The sequence below is a fragment of the Capsicum annuum genome, chromosome 6 (genome assembly GCF_002878395.1).
Source record: "Capsicum annuum cultivar UCD-10X-F1 chromosome 6, UCD10Xv1.1, whole genome shotgun sequence".
Lineage (NCBI taxonomy): Eukaryota > Viridiplantae > Streptophyta > Magnoliopsida > Solanales > Solanaceae > Capsicum > Capsicum annuum.
Window position 1 is genome coordinate 206850681 of NC_061116.1, and position 18913 is coordinate 206869593.

An 18913-nucleotide genomic window follows, 5' to 3' on the forward strand; every position below is an offset into this window, starting at 1 on the left:
AGAGGTGTATATATTCCATCAGTTGGTTTGAAGTGGGTGAGGCCACAGTGATAGGGCATGACTTGGTAATTGATACCTTAGAGAAAGTTAAGTTGATCAAGGAAAGGCTTAAGACAGCTCAGAGTTGATAGAAATTGTACGCAGATGTACGCAGAAAGGATCTTGAGTTCAAGATTGGTGATTTATTTTATTTGAAAATATCTCCTATGAAAGGAGTGAAAAGGTTTGGAAAGATGGGGAAACTCAGTCCCCGATATGTCGGTCCTTATTGAATTCTCTGCCATTTTGGAAAGGTAGCTTACAAGCTTGAGTTGCAATCAGACTTAGCTTCAGTGCATCCGGTGTTCCATGTCTCCTTGCTAAAAAGAAATGCATGGTGACCCAATATTCATAGTACCTATAGAGGGAATAGATATTAAGAACAACCTCTCTTATGAAGAGATCCTAGTGGAAATCCTTGATTATCAGATTTGCAGACTGAGGAATAAAGAAGTCCCTCAAGTCAAAGTTCTTTGGTAGAATCAGTCCATTGAGGGAGCTACTTAGGAAGTAGAGGCAGACATGCAAACCAAGTATCCTCACCTCTTCTCTGCAAGTTTAGACTCAGCTTAAGGTAACAGTTTTTCTTTTAATTTACTCAGTCTCATATTCATATATAGCTACCAACTTAGTATCAATTAACATTGCATACTCAGTCATGCATTCACAAATCAGTTCATTTATGTACTCATGTATCAGAGTACTCATGTATCAGACATGCATGTCACTATATAAACTCAGCTTATCAGTAATCCTAGTCATGCATTCATGAATCATGTTTATCTATGTACTCATGCATCAGATATGAATGTTCACTATGATAATTCAGTGTATTAGTAATTTCAGTCATGAAATCATGCTTCAGTTATGCATGTCCAGTGTCTAAATCCAATCTATCAGAATTCTTAATGTAATCTATCTCATTTGAGGATGAATATTTCCAAGGGGGAGATATTGTAAGAGCCCGCTAAATCCTAAGCTTAACTCTGTCTTTTCAGCTTGCCAAGGGTACCAGACATAGCAAATTCTAGCTAAGTATTCAGACTTAGTATTTTGGCCTTCGTATCTTGGCAACTCTATTTCACGATACTTATGACCTTAAAGTATAGATATTTAGATTGATTCATGATCAAGAATTACAGTAGGTGTTCCCATATGAGCTTTAGATATTTTGGACCTCGTTTAACACATGTTTGGGAACCCAAAATAGTGTATCAACACGATCTCGATGCGGCGCATCGTCCATTGCATCAATCAATATTTTTCCTCGGACCCCAGTGGTAATTTCTAGTAAAACAATGCAGACTCTATGTAGCACTTTGGCTATCACTTCGATGCCAATGACATGGTGCATCGTCCTATGAGTCGATAGTTCAATTTTCAATAATTTAAAAACCGTGTCCTCAGGGGTATTAGGGTCTTTTTTGCACCCCTATTCTGGTTTAAAACACGAGATTGAACCCTTATTAAGAAAAATATACTTACTTTCTGTCAAATTTCTTAAGAACAAGAACCCTAGGAGATTTAATTTCAAGGCCAAGGCTCAAGATTTCCAAAATTGTTCTTCAGAAATTTAGCAACAAAGGTATGTCAAGTGTTCATTCAAAGGTTCCATCCAACCTTGGAGTCCAAGAAACTCTTTTAAACTTCAAGTATCTTGATTTTATGCTTTCCATGATTTGGATTCAAGTGTATTCATTATTATAATACTGATTGGATTTCTATTCCATGAATAAGTGCAAGATTTATGTAAAAACTACTATTATGTATGTAATATCATGTAAATTCATGTTAAAGACTTGAAATTGTGATGCTCTTGTGTTGATTAGTACTATGTGCATATACAATTCCTTCTAAGTGTTCGATGAGTTGTTCATGAGAATTAAATAATGAAATTATATCATGATAGCATGTATTCAAGTTCATGTCATGCGAGTGTTTGCTAGAATGTCCCAATAAATTAATGATGATCAAGTAGTTATTTATCATGTTTCAAGATTAGGCCATGTCTTATAATTTATGATATTGAGTCCTGGGGTATTTAATACCTAACAATTTTGCTGATTACCTAGAGCCATGGTCAGTCTCAGGATAGTATCAGTCATGTCACAATCAGTAGTACTCTCAGTCAGTTACGGAATTCATGACAAACTCCGTAGACTTAGTATCAGTCTAGTCCAGTTTAGTATTCCATTCAGGCCTTAGTAAATTCAGCCAGTTAATAGAATTTAGTAGTATTCCATCAGTCAACAAAATTTAGTGAACTCAGTTCAGTTCAGTTAGACAGTATAATCAGTAACAGTTCAGTCAAGCCTTGTATGAACTAGGAATCAGTTCAATGTCTATTCAAATTAAAGTAGGATTCAGCACTGGGTTAACCCAAGGATGGGGGAATTCCTCCTAGAAGAGGGTTATACCCTTAGTAGAAATCCCTATATCATAGAACTACGTAGCCAGCGTATATTGAGATATCTTCCTGCCAGACTAGGGTGGATACATCTCGTACAGGTTTTCCTGCCAGCGAGGGTTGACGAAAGAGTTTTCTGTCAGAGAGGGTTACCTCACAACTTTTCTTTACCCATGGCAAAGTACTGACACCCTTCCAACTGGGGTTCTAATCTATTCAGAAAGGGGAATGTCGGTTAGATGATTACCTCCCACAATCTCAGTTTCAATTCCTAACTCAGAATAGAACTTAGTTTAGTTCTATAGATTCAGGACTGTCAGATATAGTCACTCAGTTCAGTACAGAAATTAGTATAGTTCCTGAGGATCAAGACTGTCAAATACAGTCCCCCAGTTATCAGCTACACAGTACCAGTAAACTCAGATATCAGTAAATTAGTAATTCAGAACTCAGTATCAAGTGTTATCACGACCTCAGATTATAGTATACGTATTCATGCATGTACGCCCATTTAGTTATATTCATGTCATTCAATCAGTATTGTTCATGCATGTGAACCCATTCATTTCATCCCACCTCACTTTGCATACCAGTACGTTCAAAGTACTAATGCATACCTTTCTTTTGCGCTATGATATTTTATATCATAGGTTCATATGCGCGGGCTTCTAATCACACTTAGTAGTTTAGATCTTTAGCAGTCAGAGTTAGTGGTAAGTCCTCTTAGTTAGAGGACATGATTATTATTTTAGTAGTTCATATTATTTCAGTAGTTAAAAGTTATTTGGGGAATTGTCCCATCAACTCCATATTTTAGACAGTTTAGAGGCTTTTTCAGACTAGAGTTTATCAGATAGATGTATCAGATTTTTTATTTGTTATACCGTATTCAGTTTTATTTTAGTATTAAACCTTATGAAAATTTTATGCCTAATTTTCGCATATTACAGTACTATTATTCAGTTATTGCAGCAGGTACCAGTCATGGGTTATCTTGTGGTCCTTCGGGATTTTGAGCACCGTGTAGCATCCAGGGTATAGACTTGGGGCATTACAAAAACACAAGAAATTGAAGTCAATTAAAGTTTGGAGTCTTGGTGATGAATACACTGTGAAACACTTGAATGTTCTTGGGTTTTGGGTTTTAAGAGAGAATGGATGATTTTGATCTTTGAAACTAAATAAAAGAGGCTTATTTTATGTTTAAAGGTTGTACAAGGGGTAAAAGAACAAAAGCCCGTCACCCCAAGAGAAAAACACAAAACAGCACCAAAATTAAAACACTATCGTGGCATGACATCATCGTGGATATTAACCTACATGCCACGCTAACATCATGGAGGTTAACCTCCATGGCACATTGATATTGTGGAGGCACACTGCCAAGGAGTTCCAAAATATCCCCAAACCCCTTAAAAAATTTAAAAACTTTCCCCAAACACACTTTTAACCTCCTTAAACAAAATCCAAGTAAAAAATCAACATTACGCACGCGGGAAGGTCAAAAAAGTGATCAAAATCTTAAGGGGTCTTACATTATCCCCCCCACTTAGGATCATTTGTCTCCAAATGATGAGTCAGGACACTTTTAGCATGACAATATTAATAATATCCCAGAATCAACTGACAAACATAAAAAGTGATAAGAGGAAAACTAAACTCATACCTTAAGCACTTTCATCCAACCCGAGGAACAAGAATGGATACTTGGCCTTTATATCTTCTGTAACATCCCATGTAGCCTATTATACCTTTTGAATCTCCAAATAACCTTCACTAAAGCTACGTCCTTGGTCCTTAATCTACAAACCTATGTCATGACCCGAGGCTGCCCCCTAGTCTCGACAAAGGTGCTTAAGGTCACAAGTGACCAAAAGCTAACCCATGAGTTGGTACCTGCTATGAGCACAGAACAATATAGTGAAAATAGACGTGTAGAAAATAATTGATAAAGCCATAAGGTTTAAATACTGAAAATACAACTGAATTCACAAGTCTGAAGCCATCTGTCAAGACTAATAAAGCCAACAAAACTAACTGACTATCTAAATGTCTGAAAAGCCTCTAACTGACTGATTGTGGAGTTAATGGTACAAACCCTCAAGTAACTCCAACTAACTGTAATAAAGGAATACTGAAATAATTGAATGAAAGCTAAGCTTTTCCTCGAAAGATGAAGACTCACCACTGTTGCTGCTTCTGTAACACTGAACTATATAAGCTCGGTCAGGAAAGTAAGCATCCAAACCTAAGATATAATACTTAATAGGGCAAATAAAAGTATGCTATCAATACTTTGAATGTATTGGTATATGAGATGAGGCTACGCAAAAATACATGGGTAAACTGTGCATAAAGTAATGACTGACTGAATAGAATGAGATAACTGAGTATGCATACATGAAAACTAAAATACTAAGAATGCAAGACCAACCATTTAATTTTTCTAAAATAATTTGTAAATTGAATAAATGAAATCTAATAACCGAATAATTGGAAGTCTGTATTCTATGGTCAAGAAAACTTGAACTAAATTTTTACTGAAAATTGAACTGATACTGTGGGAGGTATCATCTAACCGACATGCCCCAATCTGAGCTAATTGGGATCTAACCAGTAACCCCAATTGGAAGGGTGTCAGTATCATGCCATGGGTACTAATAATGGCTGTGTGGATCCACTAAACTAATTTCCCAAACTACTAAAGAGTAACCCTATACTGGTAGGAAATTTATAAGATATGTGTCAACCCTAAGCTACCAGGAAGACATCTTAAACCTACACTGGCTAGGTAGTTCTGTAACTCAAGGATTGCTACTAAGGGTCAATTGCCCTCATCCCTAGGTTAGCTCGGTGCTGAATCCTACTCCCAACTAAATGACACTGTTTAATGGACTGAACTAAGCCTAACGGAACAAACAACTGACGATAATAACTAACTGAATGATAATGCTTATGGTATATTTGAAATCATTCTGAAGATACTAAAATTATGTAAACAACTAAGTATCGAGTATTCATAACCCTCCATCACTGAATGGAAATAACATTACTGACATATAAGAGCTTTGAAACCATAGTAGGGAATCATTGTTCAAAATCCAAAACTTAGGCATTTCATCAAATACATGAGAGTCATGAACTTAAGTATGGGAATGGGTAAATAACATGATAATACTATAGTTACAATACCAAAACCATGAACTAAGTTTTTAAATGACAAGAGTTCAATATTCAAAACATGTAATGGCTTATTCCATCAAAACATGTGTAATCATAACTTGAAATAAAATTATCAAAATGTTCATGGGAATAATTCAACCTAATCATGTAAAATTCATAATTTAAAACATAAAAAGAGATTCTTTGTCTCCATGGGTGAAAAGGTCCCATGGATGAACATCACACATACCTTAAACCCTTAAGCTTGAAATAGAAACATCAATATTTATGTTTTCTTAAATGTTCTTGGATTGAGGAACTTGAATTATTAGTTTTCTTGAAAACAAAGTAATAGAATTTGATGATATTGGGGGAGGAGACAATTTTTTTGAGAGGAAATTTGAGAAAATAGGCAAATAATGCCTTAACTTAAGCTTTAAGTCGTGAATTTATGAATTGGGTTGAGGGAAAAAGTCATAATTTCCCCTCAGACATTTAAATTAGTTACAGGAATGCAGATTATATGGTCACAATGATGCGATGAGGTCCCCATTACTATAACTACCACTACACGATGCTATCGCAATTAGCTGCTAGAATCGTGATCCAAACATGACCAATCCTCGTTCGAAAAATTCAAAACTTCCTAGATACATGCTTCTTACACCCCTAAACATGAATTAACTCAAAAACCAACATCTCGGGGTTGGGAAGACCAATTTAAAAATCCTCAAAGTAAAGGGGCCTTAAAATGATCCCCAACACTTAATGAAATTTTCAGGATTTAAGTCTCATATGCATGCGACTAGGAGCTGAACAAGAGTAATATGGGTACTACAATATCTTCTCCTTGGGAACATTAGTTATTTCCTCAACCTCTAAACTTCTATCAATACCAACTTCTATGAACTATCCCTAAGAAGACACACCTAGAATTCTCAACTAATCATGACATATACAAAAAAAAGTTTAACCTCAATCTTTCTTCACCCTTATAGCCTTATATATAAAACAAGAATACAATAATATTTCCTCAACAATAAATACTTATTCTCTCCCAATATACAATTGATCATCAATTTTTTATCATCACTATCTTTACATCACGAAGAGGTCATTGAAAGGTTAAAACATAAGGACTTGAAATATAAAAGAATACTATGCATAAATTTGACACATAATTGAGGCCTAAGGAATAGAGAATCAAAAGTATGGATTGAAAAGATATCTAAACTAAGGACATACATGACATAATATGAATTTCACTAATTACTATGACATACCATGAGTTCTATGAATTGAGCATACTATAAAGCATAGGTACTTGAGTCATGAGTTGCATGACCTGAGCTTGGAGTTCATAAATTCATGGCACATGATTCGTATTGTTGAGCAAACTCAAAATCCTTACTGGAAACGTACATGATTCTATGGATAGTGCATGAACATGAACTATGATCATGGAGCTGACTTGTAAGGAACCAGTATATATCGTGATGACTGAAAAACTTTGCACTCAGATAATAATGGGTTGGGCATCATCCTCCCTTGCAACTTTTCTATATATACTGGCATCGCTACTAGGATTTGAGAGCCTGATTTGGTTACTTGTTCTATCATCTCCCCTTAGCTTTAAGCCATTATTCTAAGTCTGTGGACCCCTTTAATAAACTCTATACTGAACTGCAATACTCAACCTGAAAGACTACATTTGAAAGCATAAAATTCGATACTGATACTCCCATCTGAGACACAACTCTTAACTTTGTATAGCCCCAATAGTCATCAGATAATAACTTAAACACTAACTAACTTAGAATCTTAATGAGTATCACCATACCATAAGTTCACACCATCTAAGATTTCTATTCTCCTTACAAGTAGATCAACCATCCAAGATTCAAACTTAGATTCTAACATGTAACATAGATATCCCCAAACTTCTAATAAACCATACTAACTTCATTCTTAGTCTACTAATCCCACACCTCTACACATATATTTTTACCTAAACCATGAGAATTACCATTAGACCTGAACATCTGCTATCATCATTCTATAGCCCATAATTTAGCTAGTGAGAACATTAATTACTTTATTACTAGCCTTATTCAAACATAGCAACTCAAGGGTATTATATAAGTGCGCTTCCATCATCATATTTGACTTAAATTCTTGCATACACTATTTTGGGCCTACTAATTCACCTTTCATACAACTAGCCCAATGGATACATCATCTACTAACTACCTATAAACACCATCCCTACCTTACTTCTTTTAAACTTCTAGATTTATACTTCTAACTCTAGATCATATATTGTCATAGGATTTTGAGAATATATATAAAGGCACATCACTTAGATATCATCTTTATTTCTCTAAGATATGTAACAATCCGACCACTATGTATTGAGATACTACCCTTCATTCAATAATTGGTTTATTGAGAAACTGAAAATGAATGACTTTATTTTTACCGGCAACTGAGGCATAACATGAGTAGAGCCAATCCATGCCGATAATGATATAAAAATTAGTCATATCTAACTCAACCAGATCTAATAAAGTGATTTTCTGGTATACCATAATAGGTAAATTTTTGTATACCCATCTGGATGAAATAAATTTACCCACTAGGGTAGATACTGAGAAAGTCTCTGCTAATGTTTCTGGGATGACACTAAAATTAACAGCTATATAGAGGGTTACAAAAGAAAGTGAAGCTCAAGGTCTAGTAAAACATACTCATAAAAATGAAAGACCTGTAACATACCCGTAACCATATTAGGAGAACTCTCCTGATTATGTCTTGACTGGAGTGCATACAGCCTATTATGGCACTATCCATTGGTGGAAATAGAAGTAGCGCTCTACTGAGATGCATGACCTCCTGGAGCTGATGACAGATTGGACTGGCCTTGTTGGTGCAAATCCTTTCCCCTCTAAGCAACTATTAGACACTTTCTAACCCTGTGGCCTATCTTATCACACCCAAAATGCACATCACTGCAAGACTTTCACACACCCTAGTGATTCCTAACATATTTCTAGCAAAGTAGATTAGTATGACTACTGTTTATGCTACTTTAGGGCTAGAGACTAGCGCTCTATCCTGACTATCATTCTTGAACTTTGTCACAGGCGTACTAGCTAAAGAAGGATAGAGGGCCAAGAATTTTTGGCAGACCTTGGAATAGTTACAACTCTTTAACCTTGACTTAAAACTACCTATTCTGGCCCTCTTGATCTCTCTCTCTCTTTCTCCGTATACTTTTTCTCCTCACTCTGCTAAGTGTGAAACATAATCCTAGATAGGAAAATAATCTGCTAATCATTTTGAGAAATTACTGAATGAGATAAGGTAGTGAAAGTAGCTTTGAATTTTGCATGAGAGATATGCTCAATCAGGGGATTTTCTTAACCAGGCGGATATGTGGGCTGCTTCCCGTTCCTTCTTTTATTGTTAATTTTTTGAGGCATTATCGATAAAAAATAAAGGATGAGACAGGAAGAGAGTTTAAATAGAACTCATGCTTTTTTTTTCATGATATAAACATGAAAGAAGGGAAGCTTTTCCTAAAATTTCTTCTAGCCACCTATACATAAGTGTGGCGCTCTTAACACCCATGCACAAGACTCTACTCAACATGTCTTTCTGACTCCCTAGGATACTGTAAAACCTTAGGCTCTAATACCAAGTTTTGTCATGAATTGAGGCTACCTCTAGTGGTGATGAAGGTGCTTACGGTCATAAGTGACTACAAGCTAACCCATGAACTGGTACCTGTTGTGATCACTGAAAAATATAATAACAATAGACATGCACAAAAAATAACTTATAAGTTTGAAAACATATGTCAAAACTGATAAATCTGGTAAAACTAACCAACTATCTGAAAATTTTCTAACTGACTGACTTGTGGAGTTGATAGGACAAACCCTCAACTAACTCAAACTATCTGTAATAAAGGAATGTTGAAATATCTAAATGAAAGATAAACTTATCCTCGAAGGATGAGGACTCACCACTATTGTTGCTACTGTAACACTGGTCTATCTAAGCGCGATCAGGAAACTAAGCGTCTGAACCTATGATATAATAAATCATAGCATGAAGAAAAGTATGCGATCAGTACTTTGAACGTACTGGTATATGAGATGCGGTTAGGCTGAAATGCATGGGTTAACTGTGCATGAAGTAATGACTGACTAAATAGCATGAGATAACTGGGTATGCATACATAAAAACTAAAATACTGAGAATACAAGACCAATCATATAATATTTCTGAAATAATCTGTAAACTAAATTATTGAAATCTGATAACTGAATAACTGGAAGTCTGCATGCTATAGTCAAGAAAACCTAAACTTAATTTTGTACTGAGCATTGAACTGAGACTGTGGGAGGTATCATCTAATCTACATTCCACAATCAAATATAATCGGGGTCCAACCTATAACCCCAGTTGGAAGGGTGTCAGTACCGTGCCACGGGTACTATTAATAGTTGCGTGGATCCACTAAACTATTATCCCAAAGGACTAAAGAGTAACCCTATACTGGTAGGAAACTCATGAGTTATGTGTCAACCCTAAGTTGGCTTCAAGACATCTCAATCCAACGCTAGATACATAGTTCTATAACTCAGGGATTGTACTAAGGGTCAAACCCTAAACTAGCATAAATACCCCCATCTCTGGGTTTGCTCGGTGTTGAATCCTACTCCCAACTTAATGACACTGTTTAATGGACTAAGCTAAGCTTAACTAAACAAACAAGTAATCATAATAACTGACTGAATGGTAATACTTATGGTATATCTTAAATCATGAAGATACTGAAATTATGTAAACACCTAAGTATCGGGTTTTCATAAACCTCCAGCACTGAATGGAAATAACAATTCGGATATATAAATTCATTGAAACCATAGTAGGGAATCATTTTTAAAAATCCAACACTCAGGCATTTCATCAAACACGTGAGAGTAATGGGTAAATCACGTGATAATAAAATAGTTACAATACTAAAACCATGAATTAAGTTTTAAATGACAAGAGTTCAATATTCAAAATATCAATGGCTTATTCCATAAAAACACGTGTAATCATAACTTGAAATCAAATTATCAAGATGTTCATAGGCACAATTCAACTTAATTATTTAAAATTCATAATTCATAACATAAAAGATATTCTTGGACTCAATGCGTGAAAAGGGCCCATGGATGAACAACACACATACATTAAATCCTTAAGCTTTCAAAAGAAACACAAATCTTAATGCTTTCTTGAATGTTATTGGATTGGGGAACAAGAATTCTTTGTTTTGTTTGAGAGAAAGTAATGAAATTTGATGATCTTGGGGGAGGAGAGGGTTGATTTTTTGAGAAAATCAGAGAAGATGGGAAAATAATACCCTAACTGAAGCTTTATGTCATGAATTTACTAATTTGGTTTAGGGGAAAAGACATTATTGCCTCTCAAACATTTAAATTTGTAACTGGAATATGAATTATATGGTCACTACGATGCGAAGAGGGCTCCATTGCAATAACCACCGCGATGCAACCCTATCGCGATAAGCTGCTGGAATCGTGATCCAAACATGACCCAGTCCTTATTTGCAAATCCAAAACTTCTCCGAGACATGCTCCTTACACACCTGAACATGAATTAAATTAAAATCCAACATCTTGAGGCTTGGAAGACCAATTTAAAAATCCTAAAAGTTAAGGGTTTTTTAAATGACAATGTCCTTAACACTTAGTGAAATGTTAAGGCTATAAGCCTCTTATGCATTAAACTAGGAGCTAAACTGAGCTAAGAATAATGTGGGGTATTACAACCTACCTATCCAATAACTCAATAGGTTCTTACTCATAAAAAAAGGAATATGTAAAACCAACATCTTTAATAGGTACTATATAAGAAGGATCACCCACACACTTTTTCACCATAGACACACGAAACACGGTATGAATAGAACCCAAAATTGCAGGCAAAACCAACTCATAAGAAATATTTCTAACTCTCATTAAAGTCTAATATATTCCTGAATAATTTGAACTGAGATCCCCCTTATTCCCAAACCTCATCACTCCTTTAATAAGAGAAACCTTCAAAAACACCCAATCACCTACTTCAAACTCCAACTCTCTCTGCCTCATATCCGCATAAGATTTTTGGCAACTTTGAGCAGCCTTAAGTCTTTCTCTAATCACTTTAACCTTCTCCATGGTATGATGAACAAACTTACAACCAAATAACCTTGTCTTACCAACCTCAAATCGTACAATAGGATACCGACACCTCCTATAATAAAGAGCCTCAAAAGAAGACATTTGAATTCTTTAATGATAACTATTGTTGTACTTAAATTCAATGAGAGGAAAGTGATCAACCCAACTTTCCTTAAAATCAATCAAATAGGCCCCTAGCATAGCCTTCAAAATATGAATAGTCCATTCCTCTTATCCATCTATTTGAGGGTGGAATGCGGTGATAAGGTTCACTTGTGTACCCAAACCTTTCTAAAACAAATGCTAGAAGTGAGAAGAAAAATTTATACCTCTCTCTGAAATAATAGACACTGGCGCACCATGCAACTTCATAATCACCTGAATGAACTTGTTAGAATCCTCTTCTGATTTGTTACTCCTTATAGGCAAGAAGTAAGTGGACTTAGTTATCCTGTCCACAATGACCCAAATCGAATCATAGTGATTGCAAGGCCGTGGAAGACCCATAAGGAAATCCACATATATCAACTCCCACTTTTACATAGGAAACTCTATCTATTGAGACATGACACGAGGCCTTAATGTTATACCTTAACTTGCTGACAAACCATACACTTAGTAACAAAATTTTTCACATCTTTTTTTATATTGTTCAATCAGTATATTTCCTTCAAGTCATGATATATCTCAATTAAACCCAGATAAATTATATATCTAGACTCAAGATCCTCAAACAAAATCTTTTCCCGCATCCCATCGATATGAGGAACACACAACCAACCTTGGTACCTTAGAATCCCATCTCTCCCAATCTCAAAACCATAACCTTTTGCTGACCCATACCATCCTTAATCTACATAAGTATGGGGTCTAAGCGTGCTTCTTCTTAAATTCAGCACCAAGAGATGAGTTAACCACTTCTCTAATAATGACTCCTCCATCCCAGAGTAAAAAATATGAACTCCTAGGTTCTATGAATATCCTTCACTAATCCTCTTTTCTCCTCATCAATATGGGAAAAGATCCCTATAGAAAATCTTCTACGAGCATCAGCAACAACATTAGATTTACCTAGATGGTAGTGAAAACTCATGTTGTAATCCTAAAGTAGCTTGATCCACTGCCTTCTTCTTGAGATTCAATTCCTTTTGTGTAAACACATACTACAAGCTCTTATTATCCTAATAGATATCCATATGCACCCTATACAGATAATGCCATCAAATCCTTAATGCAAAAACCACAATCGCCAACTCTAGATCGTGATTTAGATATTTCCTCTATTAACCTTAAGCTGCATAAAATCATGGGCCATAACCTTACTATGCTACATCAAAATATAACCCAGTCCCACACGGGATGCATCATAAAACACAAAAAAACCAACAATATCCTCGGGTAGGGTCAAAACTAGCACAAAAGTCAACATATCCTTCAACTTCTCAAAAGTACCCTTACAAGTATCGTACCACAAAACTTAACCTTTTCTGAGTTAACTTCATAAAAAAAGCAGCAATTGTAGAGAAACTCTCTACAAACCTCCTATAATACCCATCCAAACCCAAGAATCTCTTAATGTTGGTTGGAGTCATGAGTCTAGCCCCTATTTTAACTACCTCAACCTTATATGGATCCATTTTGATCCCTTCACTAGAAATAACATGCCTAAAAAGGTCACAACATTTAGCAAAAATTCACACTTAGAAAATTTTACATACAACTTTTCATCCTTAAAAGTCTGAAACACAATCAAGAGGTAATTGACATGATTTTCCTCACTCTTAGAGTACACAAATATGTCATCAATGAAAACATTAACAAACAAGTCCAAAAACTGCCTAAAAACCCGATTCATAAGATCTATGAACACAGTTGAAGCATTAGTCAACCCAAATGACATAACCAAAAATTCATATTGTTGCACAAATCCCATATTAACCCAAATTAACATCCTGCCTTTTGGATTACTTATCTACAATAAAGTATATAGAAAACTAGTCTTAGTAACTAAACAACACATTTGGGATACTTAACTTTGCAAAAATAGTAGCTGGGAAGTAAGCCCATAATTTATCATATCAAGGGTACTATTTTAACCTATTTCTTTTCTAATTACTTCCACATACCATACATCTTCTTATAAGATCCTCCAAAACAACTTTGGATTCATTACTCCCTCAAAATAGTTATATAATAGAATGGGTAATAAGTAGATACAACATTCAGTTCGATGGTGTACCAATACACCCCTCTTCTATATTTCAATAAAAACTACTCAAACACTTTCCAACATAAATTCTGCAATCCACAACATATATATTTATATATATACATATAACAATCCATTAAACAACCTCAATTTTCCTTTATTATAGCAACTAAATATTGAACTCATCATCCCATGAGTTCTTAATAATAACACATCTATAATTCTTTACCTAAACTCATAAATATGGAGGACAAAATGGACTAGTCACCTTACTCAATTTTCTATAACGTATCCTTTTAAATTTAACTCTTCAAGAACATAAACTTTCAATCACACTTTAGCAAAGAAGAAAAGAGATGACTCTTAATAACAAAGAAAAATGAGCAGATAACTCTTAAAATGTACGGACAGTATCTAGAAACCCATTTAAACCATCCATACTCGCATAATAAATTTAGTCCATTACCTATACTACAAGACTGTATCAAGTCCCATATAAGTAGAATAAGTACATGCAAAATATGGGGTATTACAATACACTAGTTAATACTATTGATGACTGAATTGACTCTTCTTGTAAGATCAGTTTGAGTCCACCTAGTATTAAAGTCTTTTTGTTGAATGATAGTACATTATCTTGTGAAAATTATGTTGATCAACTTAATAATGAATGTATTCCACTACTTGAGGATGTTTTTGATGTTATTAGTAAACCTCAAGTTAGTAATGATTTCAAAATGTTGATCCTTCAAATAGGAGTGACCATTTGAGCATGCCTTTAAATGAAAATCCTATTACTTGCTTGGCTCATGGGGATGATAATGTGTTTGAAAATTCTTTGAAACTTTACAATTGTCTTTTGGAGAGTTAACTTACATGTTACAGTTCTCCTTTTTTGATTGATCCTTCTTTCTTTAAGTACAATTTCTTATTTGAGAAAGATGAAATCACTTTTACTAAATTACCTAGTCGTGCGAATCTTGTTATGATGTAGCTATCCTTGAGTGTCATAATATAAGTAACAACCCACTATGGTGTGATAACATTATTCCTAAAGATGAAAATCTCTTCTTAGAAGATGAGAGTACTCTTATGGGGAAGGATAGTAAAGAATTAAAAGGTGATCATTGTTTCCCAATTATTACTTCTATTTTTAGTGTTCCCATTCATGAGCATACTCTTGATAATGTTTTTGAGCCTAGTTTGAGCATACCTTTGAGTACACCTTAGATGAAAATGATTTGCATGACACCTTTCTTTACTCTCTATTTGCTCGTGATATTACTATGCTTGTGAGGAGAGTAAATCTCTTTGTATTCATGGCACTCATGGGGAAAAAGAGTTTTCTTTAGACCCATGTTTATCCATTTGACCCTAGTGACCAATTGGAATGTGTTCATTTTAAGACACCCCACTTGGTGCTTACTCAATATGATAAGCATGGTTTAGATGGAGTTGTTGATACTATTCACTATAATGGAGTCTTTCTTGAGGATTTATAATTCACTTTATGGATCAAAGTTGAATAAGATAATAGTCAGAGGTGAATAAAATCACTATCAAAATATGAAATTAAACAAAAAAATTATAAGATAGATAAGATATAAGAGATGAGAAATGAATAAAGAAAGACTCAATTGAACAACAATTAAACCAAAAGAGAAGGAGAACTCCATAAAATGAAAAAAATCAAATTGAATCCATAATATGATAACTAGATGATGAATCAAGCAAAGAAGACAATACAATAAATTTAGAAATCTACCCTAATCACTCGATCTAATCTAACAATTTGAATTGAACCCAATTACTACCCTAACGTAAAGTAACTTAATATCAAGTCTATTGAAGACAATTCAATCATCCAAAATCTAAGGAAGAAAATGGTTATGACAACTATTTATAGTTATTTCCTCCTTTGAAAATATAACATATTGCATAAATATCCCAAAAGTGGCTACTTTAGGATATAACCGACAAGGGCCTTTCTTGATTGATGAATTAGCATTTTGATCTCCTATGGCCTTGTGTCTTTGTTGATCTACGACCTTATTTGGGCTCTAAGCTATCCTACTTATATGGAATATAATAGTAAAGTTCCACATGATTATAATGCTCGTATCATCTTATCCTTCTTTACAAGGATTAATCCTCAAATCCAAACCTTACAATATCATGAGAAGGACGAACAACCAAACAGTCCTCATATTGTGGGTTAACACAAGTGTTAGCAATAATAAATCTGCCTATCAACATGACAAGGGTGAGAACATTTAACATATAACCAAGAATATAAATGAGTCACTAATGATTTGTTATCCAAAAAAACAAGAAATACTTGGCTACATAAGAAATGTTAACAAAGGGGTGAATCAAATGAACCATGGTTTTTAGGCAACAATACATGTAACTCCTCAAAGATTCTATGTTTATAAGAACATAAATCCTCCTTTAAGTGAAGTAACACATGATAGCCCACATAGCTAATTGCCATGTTATAAGGCCATCCCAAGTTAAGACTCGCCAAATGCACTAGCTATCTTCAAGAATGTGATTACTCCTAATTTACCACTTGGTCAAATAAAAAGGTACCCTACATAAATTGGAAAATATATCTCATTAAAACTCATGAGATCAATTAATAACACTAAGAAATAATTACATGAGAGAAAAAATGTTTTAATATTCTTATCCCCATACAAGACAATAACCTCACTCTAATTGGCTTGTCATTTGGACCAAGCATTTCATCACCAATGCCACTATTCAAATAATTATTGGGGTCGAAGGGAAAGAAAATAAGAAAACATATTTTAATTATACATCTATTTACCCTATTGACACTCTCACTCTCACACAACATACTCCACTCAAAGGCAAGAGTATCATCATATGTAATAAAATAGTATAGCAAGGTGTCACACAAGTTAAATTCATCCAAGGTGTCTTTATGAGAAGGCTCACTCATTCATCAGATCATATTAAGGCATTGACAAAGAATGGAAATACACAATGATGAAGGGATACATGTAGCACATAAATCACCTTTGTTTTGAATACCATCCATTCCAATAGATGTACTACCATCTTCCAGGAAGAGAATTTCATCTTTGAAAAGTGTTTCATCATACCATAGTGGATTATCAATCACTTGGTAACCTTTACGAGGGACTACATTTTCGTTATGCCAATATATGCCACTATGCGTTTCACCTTCATTAGTCATGCGAATATAAAAAAAAAGATTAACCTTAAAGTAAATTCCACCTTAAAATCCTCACTAAAATAATACGGAATAAAATCATAACTCAAAGATTCATCAATTAAGTGCAATGACTCACTTGACTATCTTTATGATCAACTATACCAATGCCATCATAACACACAAGATGATCAACACTGATATCACTTGATAATGAACTATAATTTAAACAAAATATATCAACCCTAGATGGACCCAAATTGATGTTACTAGAAGAATCAATTCAGTCATTAATAGAATCAACTAGTGTATCAACTTTCTCAACATGCACATTATCAAAACATGGCAAAAATTCACATGACAATGTAATACCCTTTAAAGCATAAGTGTTAACAATAGGTGGACATAAATTGATCTTATAAGAAGAATGAATTTGGTCATCAATGGGATCAAATAATGTATAAACACTCTCAACAAATACATTATCCCTATGTGAAAAAGAATCATTAAAGTCTCATAAAAATAAGATATCACTTATACTGAATTACCTACTAGCCACAAAATGATCTTTTACTTTCAACAAAGTTTAATTTTCTGATTATTTACCTTGTAGATCATAGGAATGGTTGTCTTCACCTTGATTTCCAACTTTGTAGCATAAATGTTCTTTTGGGAAGCTTTTTAGGACCTCATGACTATTCATTGAATGAGGTACCTCATTAGGCATTCTTTTAAGGATACCTACATAAGAATTAAGAAAACAAGAAAAGGAAAAGAGGTTACAAAAGTTAGTGTAAGGCTATAATAACCATCTCACATTACTCCTCAAAACCTCTTCTTTTTTCTCTCTAGAGTTGTCACACATCACACCCTTACTCCTCTTAATTATTTGTCTCATAATTAAATTAGAGGGTAGAGAAGTTCCAAAAATCCCTTGTGAAGGGATTAGAGATCCCTTAAACTATAGCTTCCACTTTAAACTACTATAAATAGCCTTCATTTCATTCATTGAATCCTTTTCAAGTAATTTCCAAAAGTAGTAGCCTATTTTGATTTTTACTTATTAGTACTAAGCTCATACAATATTTGATATATCTTGTCAAGAGTTATTTTCATGGAAGTAATCAATCTTTTCCTCATCAAAATACTAGGTTTCTCAATTGGGAGTGGTTCACTTTTAACTTCTCCTTGAAACATTGAGTTTACTCTATTCTTATGACATATTGATCCTTCCATCATATCTCCAACACCATTATCACATGGAGATCTAGTCTTATTGGAATAAGGATAAGAAGTACAAGTTCTTGTACCCTAAGAAGTAGAGAATGTTGTTTGTCCTCGATCCACACGATCTCTTAAAATTGTTTTCAACCACACATCTATACCTCCTTGACTAGGATAGGAAATATCATAAGACAAGAAAGGTAATTTATCCTCACAACCTCCTCTTTGATCATAATAATCCTCAAAGAATTCATAAAATATATGGGAGAAAGCATCCTATCTCACATCATCTTCGTTACTATAATTTGTAATATGAGAACCCTCATACTCGCCATCTTCACTATCAAATTCATCATAAGGTACTTATACTCCTTAATGTTCATCATAAAATCAATAAGACCATTTTATTGCACATTTATCTTTGG

The 18913-nt window shown here is 34.3% G+C and overlaps 1 protein-coding gene across 1 annotated transcript in view; it reads right to left on the reverse strand.

Annotated features, from left to right (window-relative positions):
• The window catches only part of LOC107875969 (calcium-dependent protein kinase 24), a 103137-nt gene extending 85849 nt beyond the window's left edge, over nt 1–17288 (reverse strand). Inside the window, exon 1 of the mRNA XM_047414542.1 lies at nt 17108–17288. Within this exon, the coding sequence (XP_047270498.1) occupies nt 17108–17288 (181 nt within the window). The remainder of the gene's footprint in view (nt 1–17107) is intronic.
• Nucleotides 17289–18913: the final 1625 nt, after the last annotated feature.